At 36.5% G+C, this 26,908-nt stretch overlaps 1 protein-coding gene across 43 annotated transcripts in view; it reads left to right on the forward strand.

The window, feature by feature from the left end:
- DLG2 (discs large MAGUK scaffold protein 2) overlaps positions 1-26,908 on the forward strand; it is a 988,777-nt gene that overhangs the window by 785,051 nt on the left and 176,818 nt on the right. For all 43 annotated transcript variants that reach the window (XM_030286703.4, XM_032751275.3, XM_032751277.3 and 40 more), the window contains one exon: positions 5,873-5,975. In XM_030286703.4, coding sequence (XP_030142563.1) covers positions 5,873-5,975 — 103 coding nt within the window. The remainder of the gene's footprint in view (positions 1-5,872; positions 5,976-26,908) is intronic.

A 26,908-nucleotide genomic window follows, 5' to 3' on the forward strand; every position in this document is an offset into this window, starting at 1 on the left:
GGAGGGTGCTGGGCATGGAGAGGAGCAGATGGGACATGATCCTGTATTTTCAGCAGAGTTCAGGATAAGAAAGCCACTTTGCTTCTCTGTGCAGCTCTAACTAAACAGCAGAAAGTGTAGGCTCAGAACAGATCAGAATTGAGAAAAGTGAGAGAAAAACAATAAATCTAGCCTGGAAATACAGCAGAAGCTAAGCTGTGAAGAGAGTGAAGACTCCTCTCTTACTTTTACTTCCTTCCTTCCTTCCTTCCTTCCTTCCTTCCTTCCTTCCTTCCTTCCTTCCTTCCTTCCTTCCTTCCTTCCTTCCTTCCTTCCTTCCTTCCTTCCTTCCTTCCTTCCTTCCTTCCTTCCTTCCTTCCTTCCTTCCTTCCTTCCTTCCTTCCTTCCTTCCTTCCTTCCTTCCTTCCTTCCTTCCTTCCTTCCTTCCTTCCTTCCTTCCTTCCTTCCTTCCTTCCTTCCTTCCTTTTCCTTTCCTTCCTTTCCTTCCTTTCCTTCCTTTCCTTCCTTCTTCCCTTCTTTCTCCCTCCCTCCCTCCCGTGTGCCACCCCCCAGCCATGTCCTAGAGTACCATCATGCTGAGCCCACTTTACTTCTGCACCTCTTCCAGCAGAGCTTTGGCTCCAGGCTGGATGTGCAGCCTTCTTAGCCTTGCAAAAAGCTGCTGAAATGCTCTACTTTGGCAGCATGTCCTGGTTTCTTAGAATTGTGCTTTTTGGTGGACTGTATCAGTTGCCGAGAGATGTGGTGGCCATTATGTAGAATGGTTATTCCACGTGCTTATGAGGAAGGTTTTCCTCAAACATGTTCACAGCAGATCACCCCTAATGGGTTTTCTTCCAGCATTCCTTGTTTTACATTCCCAGTGACTAAACAGGACTGCTGGAGAACATGGCCCAGCTTTCCTCTCATCTCTTGATGATGTGCTTGGCAATACTTATGTTGATGTGCAGAAATTAAGGCAGATAAATAGGGGGTTTTGTATCTTCTCTTAATGCAAACAACGGAATTATGGCTGTAAACAGTTGTCATTATTCAGACTTCTATTTGCTTTTTCAGGCACCAAAAGCTCTTATTTTATTATTTCAACAAACAGAAGAATTTAAACAGAATTTGAAAACTCTGCTCTATTGTTTATTTTGTGGTAAAAGAATGCCTTTCCTTTATCTTTTAATTTATTATATAAAAGCATGTACTATGTCAGTGACAACTTAAAGAAGTAATGGAAAGAAACCCTTTATGTTTCCTCCATAGGGAAAGGATATGTTTTTCCTTTCTTTTCCAACCCAACAAGGTATTTGGTTCCAAGTATTCATTTAACCACAGTACGAAACATAATAAGGTGGCCTAAAGAAAGAAATGGCAAAATAAACCAGATTGTTCTGCTACCTTCTGTTTGAATGACCCACATGGAAATCATGTTCAGTTTCTAGATGCCAACCAGACTGCAACAAGTCTGTTCAGAATACAATCAAATTTCTACTAATATGAGCCACTCAAATGTTTAGAGGGAATATAACTCTTCCAATTTTAGAAGAGCTCAATCTATGCCAAAAGTAAATCTGGTCTTTCTTTAAATTATGATTCAATATTAAATGAAGAAGATCATGCTTTATTTTGAGTCAACAAATGCAAAGGCCCAGTAATTACTGTTAGCTATTGTTGCATCTTTTTCTCCATCTCAATTTAGTTTTGACCATCGTTTTCAACTCCTCTTTGTTTGTAAGCTTTCGAACTACTTTTTGCCAGTTCAAAACATGCAGAAGAGACAGACTTTACTATAAGCTGCAGGCTCTTCTTATTTCCATTATGTCAAATTCATTTTGGAGTTAGGCATCAGAAATTGTGCAGTCAAGTTCATTCTGGGCCAGGACATCATGGCTGTGCAGTCAAGCTCAGAACAGCTACTTTTCTTATTGTATAATACAGTCTAAAGGAAGCAAGCCCACTTACTATAGAAGAAAAAAAAAAAAAACAACCAAAACACCTTTGATATTTATTAAACTTTCCTGTACACATTTGCACTTTCTTCTGATTTTTTAAAATTTTCTTTTACTGATTATTCTTCACATAAATTATGTTAAATCAATTAAAAGCAGTAATTTTAATCAGATTTAAGAGTTTGCAATTAAATCATATCAGGGAAAAATATCACTGCACACAATTATTATGAGACATTAAATTAAAATATTGTTTTGGAGGAAGAGGCAAGACAGAGTATTATTTATTTTATTCTCTCCGAATTCTTGTTCATTTGTGTCTGATGGTAAAAATTTGATTAAAATATATAAACTAATGGTGCCTTTCATCAAGATTTAATGTTGCTATGTGAATATACTGGTTTTCAACTAGAAGGTTTGGGAGTTGATTATATTTGCTTTTAAATAGGGGGAAATGATACCCAGAAATCAAGTTAGCATCTACTTTTCTTGTTCTTTAGAAAGTCAGACTAGATTATAAGTAATTTCTAAATTTAATACCTATTATCCTACAGTGAGATTCTGCCACTATTGGTGAATAAAATGCAAACAGAACTCTCCCTCCCTATTTGTTAATGGTTATTTGAATTTTTATTTTTTTTTCTGCAGCTGAGTGTCTCCGAGAGGGAGATCACTGTTTTGGCAGCCTAATGTGGTCAGGTCATTTCCCTGTTCAACATTGCTTAATCTGGTTTGCCTAGCTTGATTATGATCTAGATAAAAATTGCAGAAGATAGAATTTACGTGTTATTTTCTCTCTGACATTTCTTTTCCTTGCTCTTTTGATTTCAGCCACTCAGGCCTCTAAATCTTCCTCAAGTGTCTACCAGCTATATCCTAACAGAAAAGTGAAATTAATTTCAGGAAAATTAATTTGCTGCAATGTGTTGTGTTTGTACCTTAGGCAATCATTTCTTCTAGACCAAGGGTGCAAAGTGCAAAAAGTAGTCAGCTGCCACTTCAGCTGAAATGTTCATATCAGCTAGCTTCTTGTTTTTCTGTGGAGAAGTGAAAAATATTCGTATGACTACTTCAGTGAAATTCCTGTCTTACATTCACAGTCTTTGTGTTATTAGGATTATTCTTAATAGCTCACATAGACATAGAACTGTTGTTTCTCAGAGGAGGAGAATAAGCATGTGATATCCTTATTCTTTCATACATTGTCTCCTTTTATCTATAGAGATACAGATTTTTTAATGGGATTTATTAATGTTTTTAAATCTTCTGTACTATTAACATGACTTCACAGACCACCACAATGTTTTCATATATTGCTTAAGAATGTGTCCTCTCGTAGTCTTTGAGCTCAAGCCTGAACAAAATTATTTCCTGGATACCTTCTAATGCCGACAGGTGACATAATCCATGTCCATCTCCCCAGCTCAGGAATTCAGGAGTGTTCCTTTAAGCTTTTCTTCAGATCATCCTATGCTTTTGTGGGACTCTCTATCAAGGACTTCAGTTGCGAAAGGGAAAAGCACACAGATAAAAACAAAGCTCTCTCGTAAAGGGAAGGTTACTTGGTTTCAGAGTTGTCTTCTTCAGACACAGAATCAAGGGTGATGTTTCCTTTACAACATTATATAGGCACTGTTCTTAAATTTAGGAATTCTGCTCACACTTCACAAAACTGACTATAGTGCTCAGTTATTGAGTAATTGTAGTGCTGGTACATCTGTGCTCAATGTAATGCAGCATCAAGTGTCATAACACCATCACTGAGAAAAGGTAGGGAGCAGTACCTCGTTTTCTACAGCAGTACCCTAATTTGTGTTTCTTACAGGAAGCTGGTATTCTCAACAGGTGTTGCAAAGCCCAAGCAGACATCATCTTCCTCCTTATGTATTTTCACAGTTGGAGATTAAAATATGGTAGATTTTTATGGCACTGAAAGTTCTGCTTCTCTCCTTTTGTTCTTTTAGAATGTATTTAATTATTGCTCTCTAGGGTCATATATTCCTAGACTGAATTTCAGTTAGTGTTTCCCAGAGGCTTCAGTGCACAACTTTAATGAAAGCTTTTGAACCTTTGCCTCATTTTTTTGAAAGCTTCTACCAGCCATTATAACATCCCAGGGAGATGGGACAACTGAGGACTCCTGCATTAAATTATGAAGTTTATCATGTAATATTTGCCCCATGCTCATAATTTCTTTGTACAGTCTCAGTTGTACAGCATCATGCAGTCTTTTGGATCAGAAGCTGTGGTATCTCCAGGGCTTTATATAACTGCTATCACAAATTAGTTTTTTCTAATAGTAATAGTCTAAAATGTTGTTTGCATACTAGTAAGGACTACATTTTGTCATGCAACCAAGGAAGAAATTTTTTGTGATGCCTGTGGTGAGACACTGGTAGAGGTTTCCCAGAGAGGTGGAGGGAGCTCTATCCCTGGGAACATTCAAGATCAGGATGGACAGGACTTTGAGCCACATGGTATAGTTGAAGATGTCCCTGTTCATTGCAGAGGCTTTTTAAAGTTCCCTTCCAACCCAGACTATTCTATGACTCTGTGATTTCATGGTAAATAATAATTGTGTTTTCAAAACATCATGATCTCTAAAATTTGATCAAAGACAGCAAGTTAAGATGGGCCAGTTTCTAAATGTTATCAAGCCAAATATATATTCCTAACAAACTTAATAGCTGTTACTTTAAAAGTTCTATAGAATCAAATTTATTTTTGTAACCCTTAAAAAGTTGTTAACATTTAAATTTTAAAAGCCTTTCTTTTTAATATGTACTTAACCATCTTGCAGTGGTATTTGGTAAACATAAACACAAATATTTGCTATGGCGGAGGATTTGGATCTAGTGTTTTGTCATATTTGCTTCATATGGCAAGGTTCTCATCTCTCTCCCTATCTCTCTATTTTCTTTCTTTTTCTTTTCCTTAATAATCAGAATTGGATTTCTGTCCTACTGAGGTTGTTACATCTCGCAAGTTTCCTGTTCTTCACTAAAATACTATAAAGTGGAAACCTGTAGAAGTGAGAGGAGAGACAGATAAATATATAAGATAAACAAATACATAAATACAAACATAAGTACTTAAGTAAAAGTCTTACATAATTCAGTACAGCCAGACAGTAATGCTCCCACTGGAAAGCAGGATTCAAGTTACTGGAGCACTTAATAAATGTATGTGAATTCTCTCTCTTCCTTAGGATACTGCTGGCAAAATATGCACACAAAATGAAATTCAAAGAGTTCTTAAACTGCCCCTGAGTTTTAGGGGTGGATTTCCTATTTTGTTCTATTCTGTTCCTCTTCCATGTCTTGTGCAGCCAAAAATGGTTAAGAAAAAGAAATCATATGGAAAGCTGTGTGGATGTTGAACAGCCAGAGTTGAGGAAGCTGTGTCTGATAGCAACTCCATTGCTGCCGTGTGCAAGACACAGAATATTTCCAGGAAATAGTCAGAGGGGTTGCATGAACAGGAAACAGTAGATAGGGTTTTTGCTCTAAAAGTTCTTCAGCCAGCAGCTTTTGTTAGACACACTCAATGTATCTCTGGGTTTCCTGATGCTACTGAAGGAGCAGCTTCTTTGCTTGCAGTATTCTTCAGTGACCTTCAAGCATCACAGAAAATTTATCTTTTGAACTTAGTATATATTAAGTGATATTGCTTGATGAAGAGATAACCAGAAATGTAGTGGTCAGAGCATCTTCATGGTAAGCACAGTCAAGCTATGGGGGTGTGTGGTACTGATGCATATCCTCTTTGCTGGTCATAGGAAGTTTCCTCTCAGCCTTTTGATTTTGTACTTTGCTTCTGCACCTGGGCATCCATCTGAGCTTTACAACCATGGGATATTTAGCGTAGAACCCCACTTCTGTCTCCTGTCTAATGTCAAGCTGCTCATGCCTGTTGTTGTCTGGTTCCCTGCGCAGGTGAACGGCATTGATCTCCGGGGTGCTACCCATGAGCAGGCTGCAGCTGCACTCAAAGGAGCGGGGCAGACGGTAACCATCATAGCACAATATCAGCCAGAGGGTAAGTGAAATAACCACCTGCAAGGCAGATGGCAAAATTGAAGTGCTCTGGAGCCACTCATTTAACAGGGTGAGGCTGTTGTAGGTAGTGAGTTTCCCAGTTATCATCAGCAGTCATCTGGAATAAAAAATCAAAGTGACAATTCTGTCCCAAGGAAATGGCTGTGTTTTTTTCACAGACCTGGATTTTAGAAGCATTTTATGCAACTGTAAGAGCACTCTTTAAGTGTGCATATAATAATACTGTCATCAACACTTAGTTATTCATTTTATTCTCATTAGTGCTCATTTTGTTATTTGCTAATCTCTTCCTGGAAATAGGTGGTGCAAAAGATAGGTTAAGAGAGAACAGAAATGCCAGGAAGATCTGACATTGCTTCAAACAGTCAGATTAGAATTAGACAAGGATAAATGCTTCCTGCAGAATGTGTAGAGCTTCTCGTTATTACTTTTGGATGACAGTGTCCTTGTACCTTCAGGGCAATTAGGCCTGGATAACAACTACTTATTAGAGAAAATGACAGCTTTCTCAATAAAAGCTTCACCAGAAAATTCAGCGAAATGTAAGACATTTAAGGTGGGATGCATCTCATTCAAATTTTGCTGTCTAATATTTAGCTTCTAGAAGTTAAGCTAGTTTCAGTGGGCAGAAGTAGGCGCTGATTGATTTGGAGTCCAGAATTAAAGGGCAAGACTCCTTGTTGTCCATGAGCAGTGACCCAAATGACTATCTAAGGTTCTCAAGGAATTTGTGAGAGGAATATTACCTTCTGATAGGAACTCAGAGTGTTTTTTCTCTTCAGTAGTTATTACTTTAAAGTCTTTGCCAGATTAATTCAGCAAGTACAAATGTCTGTGAAGATTTGCTGGCACCATGTTACCATTTTTCAGGAAGCAGTTCTAGCTCAATTCACAAGTTGATTCTGCCTGATTGTGCCCAGCCTAGGAGATATGTAAGTCTCACAGGTGAAACAACAGCTCTAATAACATGCTCAGTCAGTCAGTTTTTTTTAGGGAAGATGAATTAGTTCTTCCAGATCCAATATGGATCCAATGGAAAGGATCCAATATGATCCTTTCTTTAATCTCTTTGGATCCTCATGATAGCATTCAAGGAGAAAAACGGCTTCTAATTTAGTCAAATGTGCAGTTGTGCTTCAGATCTGGAATTAAGCATCAATTTATTAGTTTATCTGTGCTTGAGTCACCAAACAGAATAAATTGGGCCATAGTAAGAAATGGACAGGGAGCAAATGAAATTGAAAGTATCCATCTTCAGTTAAATAAATGGAACATATTAATATAAAAATGCATGAGTAATAATCAGCATTATTTCAAAGAAGTATTGAAAAGCAATTCCATTACAGATAGAGATCCGCACTGGGCTCTGAATGGAGCCATGTTCCTATTAGTTCCAGCAATCTTGTTTGCTGTCTGGTGATTTTACACTGCAATTATCACCATGGTGTCTGGGTACTTGTAGCAATCACTGGCATGTCACAGTTGTTCCATGCCATTGTTAATACACAAAAAAATACATTGCTTGACAGCTTTTTCCTATTATGATTGAACCTCTAGTTGACATATTTGTACCCTACATTTTAGCAGCTCAGTCCTGTATAAAATTCAGTTTTGGTGAACATCCAGTTCAAATGATGCTGTTGAAATCCATCAGGTATTATACTAGATATTTATTCCATTTTTCCTGTGTCATTGCTCCATTCACCAAAGCCCCTGCTGAGGGCAGACTAGTCCCGACTGCATCACTTCTTGTCAGTGAAGCAAAGCCAGTTTTCTGTTTCAGATAAATAGCTCAAAACACACCACAGAGAGTGAAGCTTGTGAGGAACAGGGCCCAAAAGTTTGTTGTTTTATAGTAAATTATTAAATCTTTAAAGGTAGTGAGGGTTGTTGTCTATAGTTATCCAGCGTGTGTTACGTTACAACTGAAATGTTTAATTTTAATCTGAGATTCTGGTTAATGCAAACTGCATAAGCCAAATGTAAAATGAAACATTTGTTTCCTGAGAATTCCCTAACAGCAAAGAAAGATGAAAAAACTTTTAAAGAGTTAAGTAACCTTCACAGATAATTATTTAAAGATTTGTAGGCTACATAGAAAGGCAAACACACTCTATATGAGACTAAATGCTTACTTTATTCTAAAGTTATTGCAGAACTCTTTTTGTCCTTTACTTGAAATTTATACCTGATTTATTATTTACTATATCTTATCTTGTTCCATATATTGGAATATAGTCATAAAATAGTCTTAAACTGTACAGCTGTGGTTCCCTCAGGGGCTTCTCACTTTTAAATGCTTCCAAATCTAGTAAAGTATGTAAGCTAAGCAAGCTTCTTCCATTTTCACACTAGAAGTTCTGAGTTGCTACTATAACTTCAGGTTTTTCTGGGAAGATCCAAAAATAGTCACTACAAATGTTAATCAGTACATTTTTTAATGTCTTCGATTATTAAGCCATTAGATGTCGTTGCAAAAAAAAAAACCAACTCCAACATTCATTGAACCCTTTAGCTATTGATATTTCAGGTATTGAGTGATGATGATGTAAGTACCAGTCAATACTGTAAGCAAGCTGGTGATTAGCAATTAAAATTGTGAGTAGAAAAAGCTTACTTTTATGCTGTAAAGAAAAGCTTCCAATATGCCTATCTTGTTATTTTCTCAAAAAATAAATAATATACTATGCTGTGGGAAGAAAATAAGGTGAATACTATAGAAACAGCTTTCAAAGTTTAAATGTCCCTTTCCGTGTTTCAAACATAATCCCATTTGAAGGCTCATACGAGCTTCCTTTGCATTTATGTGTCAAGACTTTGCAGAACATCTCATAAGAATGGTAACTCCTACTGAAACAAACAAAAAAAAAAAACACCCTAGTGTTTGCCATCAATTTTAATACCTTTTCCAATCAATATTGTGGTCCTTTTTTTGTCATTCTGTTTGGAATTAACAAATGCAGAGATGAGCTCAGACAAAACAGAATAGCATCACAACATTTTTTTGAATGCTGTCAGATCTGTGGTTGGTGATGGTGCTCAGCTGAACCACACTGCTTATCCCTCAGATGGAAGTGGTCTGGGTGAAAATGCTGTAAAAGAGCACAGATACTGTGAATAAAGAGAGAATAGAAGAGACAAACAGTGATTTTGTGCAAAGTTGTTGAATGGAAATAAAAGGGATAGTATAAATAGAAGGTCAATTACTCAGTTCTGCTCTTCAATCCCTTTTTTCCTCATTTATACTCACCACATTTATTTCTCTCTGAGAAACAGAAGACGCAAAGCATTATGAAAATCCAAACAAAAATGTAAATTCTGTGAGCAAAATTAGGGATAGATTATTAAAAGCGAGATGAAAACAAATCACAGAAGTTGAAAAAATCACAGGTCAGCAGCAGAAGTAAATATTTATGAAGAGCAACCATAACTTGGGGCTTTTTAGTGATTCCTTACTTTTATTTAAAAAATGGGTAATAACCTGTGTACTGTCTGTTATGTACACGTGTATTGTGTAAATGGAGGAGAATTAATGTTAAGCATCATGATTGTCTTAATAACCATTATGGATGTAGTTCATATGGAGGTTTGCTGATGTATTCAGTCTACACTAACTAGTCCCCACAGGATTCAAAAAGATAACATTTCTTGTTCTTGTGAAATTCACATCTTCTACGTGTGCTTGATATGAGATTAAAGATGATTTAAGGACCAAAAGCTACTTAGAACAAAATTAGAAGACAAACATATCACTTATATTTAGCTTTGTACTCCAATTTTTTAATAATCTGAAACATTTTAACTTCCCTTAACATCTTAACAGCTCTCAGATCTCTTTTAAAATATTGCACAGATATGAAGTAAATGCAATATAAAAACCTGAGCCTGGAAAAAAATCTTAGGATGGTACAGTGTGTTCCTATTAAATAATTAAGTAGAAATTAAAATGGAATATATACCACACAGGGAAACACATTTTACACTTCCAGGTTTTTCTTTAGGACATACAAGTTACAAGTAGAAAAGTTGCAAGTACAGCACAGTATGGAAGAAGCTTAGGGAAAAAAACCCAGTTCTTTCAGTTAAGCTAAAATATATTTTTAAAGAAAAGGGAACTTTGGTTGAAATAGTGCAATTTCTCCTGAAAGACAGAGGCTGGGAGTGGGGACAAACAGAGTATTAAAGCTAAAAAGCTTTATTGCACATTTTAGTCTCAAAAAGCTCACAATCCTTTCCCCCACAGCAGTGTGAAAAGGTGAAGTGTAGCCTTAAGATTTTTGCAAAATATTCTGTGTCAGTGGTCTGCAAGCTGAGCTGTGCTGCATTGCAGTACCTCTGCAGCTCTTGCCTCACAACAGTCCCTGGAAAAGTGTTAAACCAATTGGAAGTTTCGTGTGCTTTCAATCTTTCAAGCGAGCCAATTAAGCAGCTCCCTTAACAGCTCATTGATTACAGCTTGATTAGAGTAGCTGGCACTGAAGAGGTTAAAAAGTTATTACAGTGAAAGAATTTGTGTGCTTTATCTCTTTGTGAGTGAGCTGCTGCTCGATGCCTGGTGAGAGGTGAGTAGCTGAGCTTTAGATACAGAAAGAGTGTGAGAGGGAGAGACACTGTGAGAGGCAGTGTCTGTCTCTGCAGGCAATAGCTAAGGGAATTTTTGAAGAACTGCACTTAAGCAACTCCTGGAAGTTCTGATACAAATTTACTTTTTTATTCTTTTGCTCCTATTTCTGGAAAGCTCCGTAGTAAATTAGAATAGACCTAACTTTTATAAGCAGTCTCAGATTTTATGAAAAATGACACATTTGTATGTGTCTTACACATTTTCCTGAGCTGCAGATGCTGAGATTCACTTTTTTGAAAATATCAGATGAAAAGTCGAGGAGTAACTTCTGAAGGTCTCTTGATGGTTAGTTTTTAGCATTTACCCATTTTTTATTCCCTGTTCCTGCCTCAGAGTACTAACACTTGTCTCCTCTTTTGGTACAACAGTCACACAGATTCCTGATTCAGACATTTAACCTTTCCAGCTGCTGTGGGAATTAGGTAGATGAAAAATACTAAAGCAAAAGAAAATAATTGTACGTATTCATCTTTGCCTAGATGAATATAGTTTCTTCTATACTTTGAAATGTGACTAGCCATATTAGAGCTCCCTTTTCCCAGCTGTTAAAAAGGAATGTAGCTTAATCACTTGGATAAAGTTGCATTACAGCAGTTGGCTTTCATCTGGAAGCCACTGTATCCAATTGCCAAAGAATGTGAGATATTAGAGTTACATTTCACGCATGTGCATTAAAAAAAAAACAGAACAAAATCTTGGAACACCCAAGCTGAATCTGACCAAAGCCCATTTGCTGAGGATCCAGTTTCCAACGGCGGCCAGCAGCTTAGAGAGAGGAGAAAGAGCAGGACAAGGACATAGTGATATTGCCCTGAGTACTGTCCTACTCACCAAGGGGGTTTAAACATCCTTTCCTTGTCCTCAGGCAGAAAACACCACCACTATAAAGATGAATAAAAGCGAAAAAAAGTTTAGAGGTATGTTTCATAGATTGTCCTGCTGAAATTCAGTGAGTGAATTTTGTTGAGAAGCTTGGTCTATTTTCTGAAGTTAGGAAAATTGAGAAAGAATGAGAAATATAAATGACAAAATTCAACATTATGATATTATAATTTCCCCCTTGTATTTAAGCCTTTTTTTTAACTTGACACCACAAGAGAATCATTATTCCAGAACTAGAGAAAATTTTATTTCAAATCCCAATTACTTGATAATAGTTGATAGTGCACCAGAGTTCTCCTACACAGGAGACTCTTTCAAATAGCAATATTAAAGGCTGCTTTCCCCCCCCCCTCTTTTTTTACAGTGGCATCTCCCACTCTACTGTTTTCTTAATTGCCCATAGCATTTTTTTACTATGTTGAAGAACAGTAAATAATTTTCTCTAGCTGATTAAATGGTAGGCCCATGCCTCCCTTAGTTGTCCATGAAGTGCCCATTGAAAAGAGGTCAGCGAGCTCATAGAACAATTTCAGTTGGAAGGGATCTTTAAAGGCCAGCTAGTTACAGACTCAACCCATGATCAGGGACATCTTCAGATCAGTTGCTCAGAGCCCCATCCAATCTGACCTTGAATGTTTCCAGGGATGGCATGACGGATGGTGCTGTCAAAACTATTTCTCCTTTCTTGCAGTTTTGCTTCAACCAAAGTTCCAGAGTTATCTAAGCAAGAAATTGCCTCTTTGCTGCAGATATTTCTGTGTTAGTGAAGATGTGTAACAGGGTTGTGTGGCTGCAATACACAACTTCATCTAGTGCACCAAATGGCATTTGTTGTCTTCAAACTAATCCTTGAGTGCTACAGGCTATGTCAGCAGTTAATGTACAGGGTTAAATGTTGAGATTGGTGTTTTCTGCCTTTCTTTTGATCTAATAAATACAGTTTTGTTACCCTTTGGAAAATGCACAAATGCCAATATAGTACCCACTTGTCTGGCCATGCAAGACATTTGCCTTAGGTTTAGCTTTAGTGCCTCTATTTGCTGCATATTATTTAGAATATACTGCTTTTATTTTTACATTGTTGAAGAAAAACCTTTAAGTTTATCATTTTATTGAAAGTTTCACAATATCTTTTCTTCAAGTAAAAAACCCCTAAAGCATATCTAAAATGAAAAGGTTGGTTAAAAAAATCTCCCTGATAAACTTTCAAATTATTTTTTCATCTCACAGCATTTGCTTTCTGTTTGCCTGAGCTGTCCTCACCACAGCTTCCACTTTACTGCAAATTAATTCTAATCCCTGAGTGACTCTGTCTGTGTTCATGAACATTGCCCCAGCACTGACAGATGTTTCTGGGGCTCATCAGATGCCACAGCTGAAGCACCAGGGATTACAAATGTTCTTGTAAAGTCAAGCCTTAGTAGGCTTCCATTAAGACACAAAAGGTAGCATTTTAATTCCTCTGTTAAATTTTAAGATCACTTTCCTAGTAGAGTTACATAGTGAAAACCATACAACATGGAATATGTTATAAAAAGAAGAATTTGATTTTTTTTCCTTTTTTTTTCTTTGTCTAAAATAGTCAGCACTCACTATGCATGTATGCATGAAACAAGTTATGGATATATTTTCTTAATGTTTTTCTGCAGATTTGCTTGGTGTTTAACGTAGTCATCCTTGTCTGCTAGAGTGTGTTTGCTGTTTCCTTATAGACTCCTGAGCTTTCTCAATTCCCGTTTTCATGAATGTTTAATTTTAAGTACTTAGTTTTTTATTCAACCATATTTAACTCTTGTTTCTATCAACTGGCTTTAAATTTCCTTGAAATAGTACATTCTTCATTGAAGCGTATACAGTTGTGAATGTTGTGCAGGGAAAGTATGATTTCCTTTTAAAACCCATCTTCTGTTCTTTTCATTTTAAATGCAAAAACATGAAGTTATGTGATTGGGAGTTTTTTTTTTCCTGTAGTCCTTTAAGCTTTATTAGTAGTGCAGGTCTTGCTTAATGTTTTGTTGTTCATACACAGCCTTCTGTGCTTAGTCATATTTATGTACACATGGAAAGAGTGTATATGCTAATTCCTCATGCTGGAGATTATGAATAACTTTCCTTTGACAATTTATTAATTTAAATTCAGTATTTTCTACTTTTTACTGTTTTGTTAAGGTTTATTAATAAGTCTGTTTGGGAATACAAATAAAGAAGGGTTCTTTTTTTGCAACAGGACTAATTTTTGCAGCTGCTCATTTAACTGGTAAATACAGGCTATGGATTATTCCAAACTTTCTTCCCTGTCTTAGAGTTCACTATAACTCAGATTTTTTTCCTTACCTGACAGCTTTTTCAGAAAACAAGGTCTTCTTTCAATGGTAAAGACACATATGGGTATGTCCAGGCCTTTCAGAAGGGGGTATGCTGCTGAGTAAGCAGAGGGGTGCGCAAGGATAGTTCCCTAAAGAACTAGAATAAGGTTGACATTATTTCTGAACATTCCAGTGTTTCTTTTCTTAATCTCTTTCTTGTTTCAATTTTTTATTGTGATATTCATCTGGAAAAAAATGTGTTGCATGCTGAGGATGTTTTGTGTTTACTTTCAATTTTTACTTTTTAAGCTCTAAGTCTTACCTACATTTTTTCTATTTTAATTATTTCATAGCAACTTCCTTTCATATATCATGTGGCCTAAGAAGCTCTATTTATTGCTATCAATTTATTTTAACTCTGTTCTCTTTTCTTTCTCCTTGATGTTTGCACTTTGCAAAGACATGGCTTGTTTCTTTGTTGTTTTGCTTCTTAGTTACCTTCAGTGACAGATGTTTTCTCCTTCTTTTCTTACAGTTAATATAAGTCTGTTCTATCCTATTGCCACTGCCTTTCCTAGTCTTCCTCGTAACTAATAAACTTCAGCTTTATAGGCTGTTATATAACTCATAGCTGGCCTTGGGTGATCGGGCTTTTAAAGATACTGAAGACTCTTCAGTATTCTTTATTCCAAACAGTTTAACACATTTTAGTATATTAGAATTCAAAAACTCAATAGAAACCTGTTTTTCTTCTGCCTTCGGGTGAATTACTTCATGGAGAGACATGACTGAAAATAAAAAGGACTTCATTAAGTGGCTGACATTCCACAATGTAGTCAATATTACCAATGCTCATGTGCTTAAAATAATAATATATCGCTTCTGTACTATCCTTGTGTGTTCAGCTTATTTCCCTAGAAAATATGAACACTAAAATTTAACCTTTCCTTGCAGTAATTTATATAAAAATACTGAGCAAGTAAAATGCTTTGGTTTGGAATTAAAAGTATATTCTCCCGGTGTTACCTGCAGACCTTCTCTTGAATCTATTGAAAAGAAAAAACTTAAGTAGTTTTTCTTTTGAATTGCTCCTGTAAGTTCACAGTGCATTTGTGTCAGCATTTAGATAGACAAATTGAAGAGAGAGTTTCTGGTGTCACTTTCCTCTGCTTGCAAAACACCAGCAAGGGAGAAAGTGGTGAGGTACTGACACAGGTTGCCTGAGACTTTATGGATGCCCCATCCCTGGAAGTGTTCAAGGCCAGGTTAGATGGGGTTTGGAGCATCCTGGTCTCTTGGAAGTGTGTACTTGCCCATGGCAGGGGCATTGGGACTGGATGATCTTTAAGGTCCCTTCCAACCAAAACCATTGTGTGATTCTGTGACTAACTCTGTGGTACACAGGGATGAAGTTTTCCCAAAGGATGCCGAGATTATCACCTGCTCCTGAAGATCTCATGCTGAGAAGGATACCAAGTCTGATACAAAGTGGCAACTGTTAACGCTGACATTGATAAATATCACAGGAGGCAACAGCATATCAGGCATTTTCTTGGCCCAGTGCTGTGGTTGCTGTCAGCACAAAATTCTCAGTGAGTGTTAGGGACAATCTTTCATGATTTGTATTTTTAAAGTTCATAGTTCTTGACACATACAGGGATTTGCTTTTAATTATAATACAGGGCTATGCAAAAACAAACAAAAAAAAGAGTAATGCTTTCTTAAAAAGAGGCCATTGACTAAGCTGCTTGACTGAGGTCTCTCAGTCAAGATGTGATATCTCTGAGGTCATTCAGCCTTTGTCAATGAGGTGAGTCTCATCTCGCCAGCTGTAGAGGGAATATCAGCGACTAACTTAGGCTGGATGGACAAAGCTAAGGCAAGATGAATAGACCTTTTCTGGTGTCCCTGCAAAGCAGCTGCTGGAGAGTGCTGTGCAGACAGAAAAATGCTTTCCCCAGCTCTACAGGTGAACCACTAATGAAGCCAGAAAGAAAATTGTTAAGGTCTCTGCCTTTGGTTTATTGCTAGCCAAGAGTTTCTCTCAGGAATAATTCTTGAAGCGAGTTAGTGAAGTCATTATTTTGATGGAGGGAGAGAAAAATGGGAAAGATCACAGACAACTTAAAGTTGTGATTCCAGTAGAAAAATAAATAACTTAAGAGTTTCAAGGCAAGATAGGAAATTGCAAGATAATGAATTCTAGCTAATTGGTTGTTTAATTTATTCCTTATGGGCAAGAATGACAGCAGAGTGTGAGAAATGAAACATAAAGTGTGCACTTTGAAACAGAGAGACAAAGAGGTAGAGAAAGATCTATTCAGATCTACTCCTATTTGCTGCACTTGCCTGCATAGCATTTTTAAGGATTTCACTTACAACACTGAACAGTTACCCTGCTCCACGTGCCTTTCTAGCTCTGATTTCTGCCTGCTGAGAGTGATAATACGTGGGATCTTTAGTGAGAGTAAAAATACTGATTTGAGATGCATTCAATGTTTAGGTGACCATGGCATTATTAAGAACAGACATTCCGTTGAGTAGACTTCTATGCACACTGACATACAAACATAAACACTTGTGCAGCCTTTGGAATCTGGAATCCACAGGGCCAGATTTTAAGAGCTATCTTAAAGGGTATCTGCAAGAGATCTCATCAGCTATCATACTCCACACATTCTTAGATGGTAGGTGCTTGTGAAGGGTAAGTAATAAGATAAACAGCTTCAGATCATACACTAAGCTGTGCCTGGGATAAAAGTAGTTTTCAGCAAGTCAATTCAATGCCTCTGAAAATCTTTGCTACTGAGCTACTTCTACAATTAATTCCCCCTTTTCCCGTTATCTTGATCTACATCACTCTTTCTTACATTACTTGCCTTTTCATGACTGTTAAGATGGCAGCTGACAAGAGAAATAAGAATCACATTTAGACTTCATTGTCAATCTCAATACTTCATTATAAACTCATTGAAAATACTTAATTAACTGCAGAGTCACTGAAATAATGCCATATTTCATGTCAGCTTCAAAAAAACTCTGTCTTTTCAATGTTAATTTTGAGTAGGAAAACTTTTGCTTAACAGAAAAATGTCCTGAAGATACATATTATCTTTGATTTTACCCTCTCTCAGCTATATGGGTTACTGTATAATGTCTGAATTAGAAATTTAAGTGAATGCTGAAGTAAATAGAATTTTTTTAAATTAAGTTTTAACTACAGCTGAGTGTGAATAAGTGTTCAAAGATACAACTTCATTTATCTACAAAGTTAAAATTTCCATATATTTTAACCTGAGAAACCATCTTCTTTTAGAAACTCTAGTGTTTTGAACAGAAATGAAAAGAACAGAAACTTTACCCCCTAGTTTCAGGGTGGAAGATGGTTTCAACAATATTATAGTCAATGTTTTCTAAGCCATGCATTCAAATTTAGCTCTGAAATAAAAATACCCTTATATGAATTATGTGACTGATCATTTCTCATAAAATTCAGTTAAATTATATTTTGTAGCTTAAACATGGATGTAGAAGTCTGACGTAAGTCACTTTTCAGTAAAGTTTGTTTTCAGATATCTTGAAGGACTTTCTTGTGACATTCTAATTTCCTTTGCAGTTTTCAAGGGAAACATGTGGGACTAACCCAAGCAATAATTACTTTCAGCACTTATAATAATTATTTTTGGCACTTCATTTAATACGCACATTTGCTTTAAAATGGTCTACAGGTAAGAATTATGCAGAAAATTCAAGTTTTGAAACTTTTGAACAAAATTTCTGAATACTGAGTTTAATTTTTGTCTCAGTGCTGTTTGGTGCCTAAACACACAAAGAAATGTGTAACACACATGTTATGAGTCAGTTTAGTTTCAGCCAAATGCATACGCCTCCTAGACAAGAATTTTTCATTTTCTTGGAGAGACTCAGATAAGTGGGGATTTTGCTAGCTTGCAGAGACAGACATTTAACAACAGGGAGTGAGTGTGAAATGGGGACAGGGGAGAGAGATGTAAAACCCTCATACTTTGGTGTTCTATCATTTCATTTGTGAAATAAGTGCTATACGTTTTTTGTACAGTTGGGCACTTCAGTGGCAAGTTTAAGATGGTGTTTATGTGTGCGTGTGTCCATACTTTTCAATGTTTCTCTTTTAAGCTTCCCATTGTGTTACACATGTGTAGGCATATATTTGTGCAAAATTTTGTGTGGTGATCCTCACCTCATTAACCATTTGAGCAGCCTCTGATGTAAGTTATCAAAGCAATGTCTGGATCAGAATGATCTAGAATGATCTACCTACATGTCTTGGAGGGTAATGCACAGCCAGTCCAGCTTGTGTCCCAATAGTAATGTACCTGCATTATTTTTCTCCTCTACAATTATGTGCCCTGCATCTCTGAAAAATAATCTGAAATTTGCATCTATCTTAGAAATTCCTTCTCTTTATAGAGGAAGACTACTCAGTGTAACGTAAGTATTTTCTTTATGATGGGTTGCTAGTTGCTTTTTAAACTGAAAAATGTTTAGATTAGATGATAGGGGGGAAAAATCTATACTCCCTGGGTGGTGAGACACTGCCACAGGTTGCCCAGAGAAGCTGTAGGTGCTTCATCCCTGGAAGTGTTCAAGGCAAGGCTGGATGGGGCTTTGAGCAGCGTGTTCTAATGAAATGTGTCCCTGCCCATGGCAGGAGGGTTGGAACCAGGAGATCTTTAAGGTCCCTTCCAATCTAAGACATTCTGTGACTCTAATTCTTCCCAGTATTGAGTACAAGGAAATAGTTCATTGTTGATTGGATTCAAAATTCAAAAACAAGGTGTATTGAACAGGCCCACAGGGACAACAGAGGTTCTGACAGGCTGTGCATACTAACCCTGTCCTGGAATTTGCATAGTTCTCTTATTACTTAGTTAAACAGCTCAGCCACCTTTAAGGATCTGACAAGTAAGACAGTAATTATGTTTTGAAAGTAAAGAGAGGGCAATGTAAGTGGTAAGTCTTAGTTATTGGACAGAACTATAAGTTTCAATGTTAGGAGTCGACTTAGATAAAGTTAGAATAAAGAATTCTTAAATAATGCCATTATTAAAAAACTTTTTACATTTAGAAGAGGAGAAATATCTGCAGCATGATGGAAAACAACTGCTGCAAAGGAAAATGCTGACTAGCTTGAGTACAGTAACTGCCATATTCTGTCTTGTCTGTGCATTCCCCATAAATATTTTATTTCAGATAAAATTGCATCCATTATGTCTAATAAGTGACCATATAAGATGAGTTTAATGTACTGGGAATGAAGCATCATTGGTTCTAGAATAAAGGAACTCAGTCCAGCATGTGAATATGGGCAGGCCTGGCTGGATATGGGCCTTCACCTTCAAGGTATTTTCAAGTTAATTAGAAGTGTGGTGATCTGTTTTCTGCTTGAATCCTTTCATAAAGGAAACTTAAGGAGTTTTACTAATGGACTTTTTCAAAAAGCCATCTGGTTCCCATAGAAATTTGCATTTCTGTGCAAATGCATTTCTATGCATAAGGGAGAGAAATCACTTTTGGTAAACACGCCCTTCTGAGAAAGGGGTGCAGATTACCCCCATCAGGAAACAAGTTCCGTTTATGCTTTGTAAGTTGCATTTTATTTTTTGATATGTTTCTGTGGGAGATTTTTCTGTGATGTTTCAAAATAATTCTGTAGGTGCCATAGAGATTCATGGGAAAATTTGAGGGTGCTGAGAAAATAAAGATAAATAATAGAGATAGAGATAAATGTTTTATATATTTATTTGTACTCTCACCCAGATTCAGGTGACTTAAAGTCAATTTGCCTGCTTGTGTGCCTACCAATACTATATATTATAGTACATTTTAAGATTTTTTAAGTATACTGTAGATGGTATAAAATATATATAAATGTAAAAATATTATTATGTTTAATATTCTCTCTTTGGGAAGGCAAATACACTCAGTAGAAAAGGCTTGGCAGGGGAAGGCTTTAGGCTGTCCAAATCTGGGTGCAAACATAGAAACCAAATGGTTGATATTTCTCTTTTGTGTGAACAAATGTCCAGGTGTGATACTGTGCTGTCTGTTTAGTCTTATGGTAAGAGACTGAAAGAAAATATCTACAGAAAAGTCAGTGTTTACCACTGGTGTTATTGCTCTGCCTCTTACAATAGTGTTTTAAATTCTGTGGAGAAATTGGAGTGTATTTCATTGTCACATGGGTAGATTCCTGTTCTTGTATTTAGGAGAGATTTTGCCTTTGAAATCTCAGTGTATGTATCGCTTCGCCAAGCATGGCTGAAGAACAGCACAACTTCGCAGCTTCTTTTACCACTTCCAAAGGGATGTTGTACGTTGTCTCCTTTAGCATTTCTAGATATGAAAAACAACAAGGTGAGAGGTGTTGTTACTGAGATCTTAACAGCATCCATTGGGTCACATGTGGTTCAGTTCACAAAGTTGTCCTAGTAATTTTTTTTGAGAAAACATTACTACTAATGGAATTGAAAATGACTGCTGATTGTTGTTTGCACTTGTACTGCATTCTCTCCTGTCTCTTTACATTGTTTCTAAGTTTGCAAACTGAGTCATATTTAAATTGCCTAGATCAAGATTGTAAATAAAATGGCAATTACTGAGCAATCTCATTTCTAACACATTTAAGTGATTTATGGCTACACAAGACAATATTAAAATTCTGCATGTGAAATTAAAAATATAATGTCTGGAAAAATATGTATGAGCTCAAAGGAAGATATGAAATACCATCCAAATAATTAATGGATACCAGCAAGAAAGTTGTAGATAGTGGTAAAAAAAAGTAAAAATATAGGTAAATATATTCAAAAAGAAAATAGTATTTAGGTTGTTTAATAGTTTCATATTCAAGCTCTGTATAGGAAAGAATGCAGTGTTCAGTTTTCTATTCCACTTTCCAGAGAAAATGGGAGCATACCCAGTTTTAAAGTTGGCTGCAGTGAAACACTAACACAAATTTTCCACCGGGCTGTGGAAACAAAGGGACTTTGAGCATGGAGCAGGCAGTGTGCTGGGACTGCAGAGGGAAAGCACTGCAGAAGGCAAGGGCTGCAAAACCCCTTTGCCTGTTTTGTTTGTTCCAGAGCCTTGAAAAGCCATGCAGCTTCCAAGTGCCTCCAGCTTTGCAGAAGGGATCGATATCCCTCAGCTGTTGATTGGGGGGACAAGCCTGGCTCTTTGAGGCTCTCCCTTCCTTCTCAATCCCAGCTCTGCCCCTTCTCTCTTTCTCCTTCCTTTTCATTGCAAAAGTGGCCTGGGCTTTTATCCTTGGGCAGAAAAGATTACGTTTTCCTGTACTTCTGAGAAATCTGGAACTTCGTGTGTAAGATATGAGTCACCAATCTTCAATGTGATTGTCATAAAGGAGAGTTCTGTGAGAGGTTTTTTCCAAGCCCAAAGAGGTGCTTTCACATCTTTTCCTTGTTTCCCCACAGATTTTCACTCTCAGTTCATGGTCTGTTGTGACAATGACAGCAGAAGAGGGCCTCTTGACCTCGCGATTAAAGCATAAGATTGACAACCAGGCATCGTGGGTTCTGCTTAACTCTACCACTTGCATTTGCATTGCTTATCCAAGTTTTGGGTTGGGGTTTTTTACCTTTTTCCTGTAGGTTATTCTACTGTTATGGTCTCGCAGATCACTTTGGTCCTTTATATGGCATTGTTTGTAAAACAAGGTGTGATGTAGCAAGGAGTAATGCAGCATGATTGTAAGATTATTGTGAAATTTGATGAGAAGCCTGTTCAGCACTTCCCAGCTCATTGGGTCCAGAAGCCAAGGGGTCTTTCAGTGAGTGATATGCAAAAACAGGCTCTTTGACTGTGGCATAATCCTAAAATACATGTTGTGACTTCAGTGGAAGCTGTGCATGTCCAATGACTGTTGTATCAGTATTTGTATTTTTAAAGTACTCAAAGATCTGCTGGGCAGCCAGGCTTTTATTTGATCTTTGGTATGCACGACATGAATGAGCTGATTTGTCTTTGAGCATAAATAATAGTTGTGAGCACCGTGGTTGGCAATGTATTTTGGTGACAAGAGTCCTGCATTAATTAAGTACAAAAATAACTCATGATTTTGAGTGGTTTCTTTATGTTCATGCATTCAGTTAATGGTGTGCAATTTTTAAAATCACTCTACAACTTCAAATTATACAGGACCCCTAAATATTTTTATTTCATGTGACCTGGGGTCCTAAGTCCATTAGCTTACATGATAGTATAGTCTATATTTTTTTCCCAAGCAGAAAATTAACAAAGTCTGGAAACAATTAATTATTCCATACAGAGATGAATTTTACTGACAAAGGTGAGATTTCATTTCATTTCTATGTCAAGACAGCAATGTATTATTAAAAGTGACATAACTTCATTTATAAACAGTTTTTTAAAGAATACGTAAACATAATTATAAAACAGTTTTCTTAATAGATCTCTTCAATTATTTAATACTTGAAGCCAGATTTTTTTGAGTGCCTTCTTCAACAGAGGTTGCCATATGATATTTGCATTCAAAGAATTACACAAGGAATGTTTCTCTTTAGAAAACTGAATATTTTCAATAGGTCTGATGCCAAAGGCATGCCGCCTTTCATAGTGGCCATCATATTTCACTGTTCTGAGGCAGCTGTTTTCACATTTCCAGTTTTTAATCTCCTGTGGTTTTCTTTTCACTATAACTAGATTTGTAAATTTTTGGGGTTTGTAAATCTTTCTTGGGGCTAAATATATATCCCTGTAATGTATTTTACCTTAAGTTATTGATATGTATATTCAATTGTAACTTTATCTTAATGCAGTTTTTGTCTGGGAATTATTCTAAAATGCTTTTTAAGAAGTCCTCAATTGCTTTTGTGTAAGAAATTTAGCTATTAAATAGTAAGATAAATTTCTAGAGTATTCATTGTATTCTTACTGACTGGGGAGATTTATCTTCATGTCTGTGATAAAGGCTGCTGGGACTTGTGAAGTTCTCATTTATGGGGCAATATGTTATTAAATTTAGGATCCATTTTTTTTTCTGCTACAGTCTCTGGGAGTAAGGCATTGTAAAAACACAACAATCCTGGGTGTCTCTAATAGCTGACAAAAAGCACTAAACAGGCAAAGACAGCCCAGTATCCCAAGGGAGCAGTCAGGTGATATTGTCCAACCATGTCAGGTTTCCCTGCATGTAATACAGGTAAATTGAAGGACTTGAAGAACAGTGAAAACAGTGTGTGGATATTTCAAATTTATTTTCTAAGCATTAGGGAATCCCTGAAAGAAAGTATGAGGTCAGTATCAGATACCCAATGTCACAGGCCAGACAGGGGTAGGGAGATCCTCCAGATAGTGCGTGAAGTATCCAGGGGACTGTCCAAAGCCCTTTTTGTGGTTCATGCTGGGGTAGGTGTCTGGTGCAGTGGGGAGCTTGGGCTGGCCACCAGCACACTGCTGCTGCTCTTGTCCCAATGTCCAGGGGGATGTGGCTGCTTCTGTCAAGGGCATAGGGCGGCAGAGGAATGTCATAAAGTGACAAATGTGACAGAATGCTACATGGGGAAAGAGTCGACAGAAGATATCACCAAGTAAACTCCTCCAAGTCAATAACAGTCTCTTGCAGAGCCCATGGGCACACAAGAAGTGTTACATGATCAAATGGGAGATGTGTGGACACACACACGTGTGTGCAATTCCTTCCTAGTTCTGATACCCTGTCTCTCTCTGCTTTCACTGGCTTTTCCTATGGACAAAACAATCAGATTTTTCCTTACTCTATGAAAACATTGCATTTTTCAAACCAGAGATTTTCACTGCAGCATATAAACACCTTCCAGTCATGGCTCAGTGTCATGGTTTGACATAGCTTGGTTTTTAGTTTTATTTGATTTTTTTGTAATAGCAGTGAAAAGATTCAATTCTCAACAAGTCACCAAATGTAAACATGAGTTAAATTACCCTGACACCATCCCATTCCAGTGTCATTGCTGGCATTAAGTCCAGCCTTGAACCTCATCATCGTACAGAGCTGATGTACAGATTTTCATGTTTGGAGATATTCCATGAGACTACGAGGATTTCTTGAGGGTTCTCTTGTGATCAGTGGCTTGTCATGTGCTTGGTTACAGGAAAGTTCTTTAAAAGACATATAAAATTGGAATAAATAAAGAAATAGACAACATTAATACATAACATGCAATCATTGTTTAGGCTTTTAGTAAGTAAAACTAAATCTAGGTTTTTCTATTAGATAACCTAAAATTATTTATAGTGTATTCAATGCATTTTTAATTTTCTCTAGACTGTGAATCTTTAATGCACAACAATCAATATAAAGTTCAAAACTGGTTGCTTACTTCAGCCTACAGCATTAGCAATCAATAGGAGTGAGATAACAAAATACAAAGCTAGTATTTCCCATATCAAATTATTTATACAAAAGCTGTGTAGAAAATTTCTTTATCTATTATTTCTAATATATTTCAATTAATTTGTCCAAATAAAATGAAGCTTCTAATAACAGGATGGTGATGAAAAGCAAATGAAAAAAAAAAAAAATGATGTGTTCATGAATACAAGACAAAGTAAAATACAAGAAAGAGATAAAAAATTATTTCATGTAGGTTTTGTTTGAAAATAATGGAAAATATTTTTTTTTCTGAATCTTTCAGTCTCACCAGCAGGCTCATCTTCCTAGAGGATATTCTTTGTTACTGTATTCCAAAGCACAAAGGTTTTTATCTTAAACATGTTTCAGATTATATCCTTTTATATACTTCCCTTCAAATTTTAGTCAGACTAGTGAAGACATTTATCTGCGATAATACTCAGATAGAAATTTTTGGTGACTTGAGAGAAACTGATTTTGATCCTTAGCAAAAGGAAAACCCTTTCTGTAGGTTGTTTTGAAGTCAGCAATAAATTGAGACAAAACAGAGACAAAGCAAGAAAACATGTATGTCATTTTGTCAATGATTATATTTAACATTAAATTAATACCTTTTTAACTGTTTTTGCAGATCCACAAAAGAGTGCTTTTGGGTCTTATTAATGTGTCTCCTGGGGAAGGCTTATAAATGGTGCGGCTTTTGATAGCTGCAGATCTGTGCTTTACTGTGTCAACAGCTGCTTCTGGACCACTACCAAAACTACTTTTCTTATGCCAAGCTTTCACCCACTGATGGCCAGAGGGGTTTCCTGGAGACTAGCAGCCATTATTTATAGTTAAAGGCTCAGGCTACAAGCCCCTGTGCCAACTGGCTCTCAGCTCTTTGCAAGGTCAAGTTCTCCATGACCAGGGGCAGGAGCTGCAGTGCCTGGTTGCCATCACACCTACATTGCCTCAGTGCAGCTGTGACAAAAAAGCATTTTCTTGTCATGTTGCAGTAAGACATGACTGTCAATTTGAGAGGGAGGCCTCTAATAAAACATCAGCTCCTTATTTGCCTTATGCAATTAAAGCAAAGTCAGTTTTTGGTTGGACAAAAGACCTTAGCAAACAATCATTGGCCTTAGTTTAGGTATTAGCTCAAAAAACATTGCTTTTCTGTTTGGTGTTTTAAACATAATCAAACCATTTTACCCTTATGAACATCCATCAGTTGGTGTAAAAGCCATAAAATATTCCCTGGACCAGTATCTGGGGTATATATAGGTGTAGAACCTTCTCCTATAGACACGGACTTGCCCCTTAATCATCCTAGTGGCAGAAGTTGGACTCTTCAGTTCAGTTTCTATGACTCTGGCTATAATACTTTCCTAATAAAAGAAAATAACTAATTATAATTATATTTATATATTTATAACTACTAAATTATTCCAGTTCTAAACTAAATAGGTTTTCAATCAATATTTACCTTAGGGGGAAAACAAACAAAAATCCACAAGAGGAAAAAAAAAAAAAAAAAGCTTGGACACAAACCGGCCTTCTACAGTTATTTTTATCTCATATTCATTTCTTTTTGTCCCTGTATTCTGTATGTTCCTCCATGGCACGAATTTGTGTGTTCTGAGTTTCTGTTCAATCACTGACCTGTTGTTCTTTTAAAACAGTTGCTTCATTGAGTCTTCATTGAGTGCATTGCATTTGAGAAGAAAGCACAAAATCATGACCTAAAAAATAACTTGATTCTAAACACTTTGATCTTTTTCAAACCATGGTGCTTTACAAAATTCAGTTAACTTTCTAGTGTGATTCCTTTTAGCCAAAAGTAAGCAAAGAGCACAAAGTAATAATTTTATTTATTAACCAAAAGTTGACTAATTCACTGGCTGTTTCTCCTCCTTGTACCAGCACTTGCTAATGTTTGGGTTATGGGCATTACAGTGGATGTTTACTTGATTTTAAGTAAATATTTTGTGCAGATTTAGTTCTGTAATTTTATTAAGCAATTTATACGGCAGAGCATACTCAAATTAATGTTCTATATATAAACTATATCAGTACTATTTTGGTGATTGCTTTAAAAACAAATTTATTGCTGCTTATCAAATGAAATCAGTATCATATCACATGTTGTAAGAACCTTGCATCTAGATGCCATGTGGCTGTTCTTGTCTTTATTTTCTTCCTCTTCCCTCTTCAGTTTTAATTTCCATGTCTTTTGGATTGTGTCCTGATTTTTTACTGATATGTAAAAGGATGGATTTACAGGATAGTGCTTATTGTATTAAGTTAAGCCTATCTGCTTTATTTAAATCTGAAGGAATAAATCATCTGAGTTCTTTAATGGGCCTTTTATAAATACTGTGGCTTTTCTCTGTTCATCCTTGAGGTACAGCTGCTTTTAATCCAATATCTTTGTATTAGGCTTGATTCTTCTCTATTTGAGAGTAGACTCAAAGAAAATGGCAAAAATGCCAATAATTTTGACAGCATGAACTGCAGTGGCTTTTAAAAATCTTGCCTTAGGTATAACTGCACCCTGGGTATTCAAATCTTTGGTTCAACAGTAAATTCATTTTCTTGTACTGTGGCCTACACTGCTGCAACTTGTTTATCTTAGTTCAGGCTCTATCTTACACTTCTTATCATGACATCTAAAATGTTCTATTTTATTCTTCTTGTGTTGGGACTCA

The sequence above is a fragment of the Taeniopygia guttata genome, chromosome 1 (genome assembly GCF_048771995.1).
Source record: "Taeniopygia guttata chromosome 1, bTaeGut7.mat, whole genome shotgun sequence".
NCBI lineage: Eukaryota > Metazoa > Chordata > Aves > Passeriformes > Estrildidae > Taeniopygia > Taeniopygia guttata.